Source organism: Conger conger, chromosome 19, assembly GCF_963514075.1.
Source record: "Conger conger chromosome 19, fConCon1.1, whole genome shotgun sequence".
NCBI lineage: Eukaryota > Metazoa > Chordata > Actinopteri > Anguilliformes > Congridae > Conger > Conger conger.
In genome coordinates, this window is record NC_083778.1 from 10,929,580 (window position 1) to 10,932,079 (window position 2,500).

Genomic DNA, 2,500 nt, shown 5'->3' on the forward strand with positions numbered 1-2,500 from the left:
AGTGGAAAAGGAAGAGGAAGAAAAGGGGGAGAGAAAGGAGAGAGAGAGGGGGGGAGAGGGAGAGAGACACCATCACTGTTGTCAACATGCCACGGTCCATTAAACCATACATACAGACCGCATGCCTGTCAAGCCCTGTTAAACCACACGGTCAGACCAGCGCGTCACACAGGAACACGGTCAGCCTGCCGTCTCCACTTACCCACCCTGTCCTCATCACAGTCAGATGAATTACAGACCACAATGGATGCGCATTCAGAACTACCGTAACCACAGGGCCGAACAGAAAAACCGTGCCTGTTCTACAAAAACACCATCTGTATTAACAAACAGACGGGGACACTTTATGTAAGCACTTTTGTAAAAAATCTTTCAGGATAAGTGCATCTGCTAAATGCCTACATGTAAATACCTCAGGACACTCAAATAGCGTACCCCTACTTGTTTCTGTAAAAGACATTCCAAAAGCAAATGATCTCTAGAGTGCTAAATCAATACGCATTAGCCGTTCTAATCAACTGGCCACTGCGCTGATTGCATTCCGGGCATGGTGAACTAAACGCATTAGGCTTGCACACAGAGTTCTCCCAAAAACAACTTTAGTTTCAACCTCCAATTAAACAAACAAGTCAAAAGAATATCTGTAAGGCAAGTCATTTTTTTAACTGAATCCACCAGCGACTCGAGACTTAAAAGGTCTTTAAAAAACCACTGATTTGGATGAAAGAAAAATGAAGAGCCATCGCAGCAGGAAGACCCGTCTAAAATGACCATTTTCTTTTAACCAACTCCCAGCCTAGCTTTTAAGACTCGAGGCTTGTGTTCAAACTGTGGTAAGTGGAAGCACTTAGAAAATGGATCCTGAAATCAATAACACCGATCGCTGCAAGGCATTTTTTCAACACAGAATCCTCCGAGGCCTTAAAGGTAGTCCACGACACGCCACGCGGGAGACCGGGTAAAGCGGGGCGCGGCCCTCACCTGAGTGTCCGTTTCGGGCAGCAGAAAACAAGGCAGCGGGGCCTCCCGGGCTGGGGTGGAGCGGCGTGGGGAGTAAAGTGTCGTGTTCCTGGGCGGCGGCGTGGAGGAGCGGGGTGCGCCCGTCGGCCGGGGGAACGGGGCCGCCGCGGGTTAGCGAGGGGGCTACGGGCGGACACCAGCCTGGGAGTCAGAGACACCGTTTACTGGGGGGAGGCGAGCGCCGACGCGGCGTGAGCTGACGCTAATGGCGCGCATGCTAACACTGCGTAAAGCTAATGCATGCACCTCGCTAACGCCGCGCAAGCGAATGATTTGTACACTAGTGCAGCGCATGCTAACACTGCACATGCTAATACTGCGTAAAGCTAATGCATGCGCTCGCTAACACAGTGCAAGCTAATGCTCCATGTGCTAATAAAGCACATGCTAACACTGCATGTGCTCGCTAAAACTGCACAAGCTAATGGGGCGCATGCTAATGCTGCGCACGTTAATACGCGGTACGCTAATGCCGCACATGCTAACACCACACATGCTAACACTGCATAAAGCTAATGCATGTGCTCGCTAATGCCGCGCAAGCTAATGCTCCGTGCGCTAATGTAGCACACGCTAACACTGCACATGCTAACACTGAGTAAAGCTAATGCATGCACTCGCCAAGCAGCGCAAGCTAATGCTTTGTTCACTAATGTAGCGCACTCTAACAGCGCACATGCTAACACTGCGTAAAGCTGAAGCATGTGCTCGCAAAGGCCACGCACGCTAATGCAGTCCACGCTAATGGAGCACATGCTAATGAAATACACGCTATTGCAGCACACGCTAATGCAGTGCACGCTAATGGAGCACATGCTAATGAAATACACGCTATTGCAGCACACGCTAATGGAATGCACGCTAATGGAGCACATGCTAATGAAATACACGCTATTGCAGCACACGCTAATGGAATGCACGCTAATGGAGCACATGCTAATGAAATACACACTATTGCAGCACACGCTAATGGAATGCACGCTAATGGAGCACATGCTAATGAAATACACGCTATTGCAGCACACGCTAATGGAATGCACGCTAATGCAATGCACCAGGGGGCTGTTGGAGGATGGGCAGGGGAGGAGGAAGGGGAGGAGGAGGAGGAATTTGGGGGGGGGGGGGGGGGTAGTCACTGCAGATATAAACCAGCCACATCTTTCAGCTCCAAACACTGGTGAACACACACCCTCCCCCCTCTGAACATAAAACGAATGTGTGTCACTCTAGTCTAGCTCGTGAATGAAAATGGAGCATCTCACAGCCTTCAAGCAGAACGGGCATTTCACTGCTTCAAACCAGTGGTTCCCAAACCTCTCCTTGGGCGTCCCCCAGCCAGATATTCGATGTGCTCCATCTCATGCAAACCTGATACAGTTCATGAAGCCCTTTGTGTAGTAGCATCAGGTGTGCTTGAGGTGGAACAAGCCTGTAGCGTAGTGGTTAAGGTAAATGACTGGGACACACAAGGTTGGTGGTT

The 2,500-nt window shown here is 50.2% G+C and overlaps 1 protein-coding gene across 1 annotated transcript in view; it reads right to left on the reverse strand.

Annotated features, from left to right (window-relative positions):
* The window catches only part of LOC133119044 (cortactin-binding protein 2-like), a 49,398-nt gene that overhangs the window by 15,343 nt on the left and 31,555 nt on the right, over window positions 1-2,500 (reverse strand). The window contains 1 exon segment of the mRNA XM_061229429.1: window positions 982-1,161. Coding sequence (XP_061085413.1) covers window positions 982-1,161 — 180 coding nt within the window.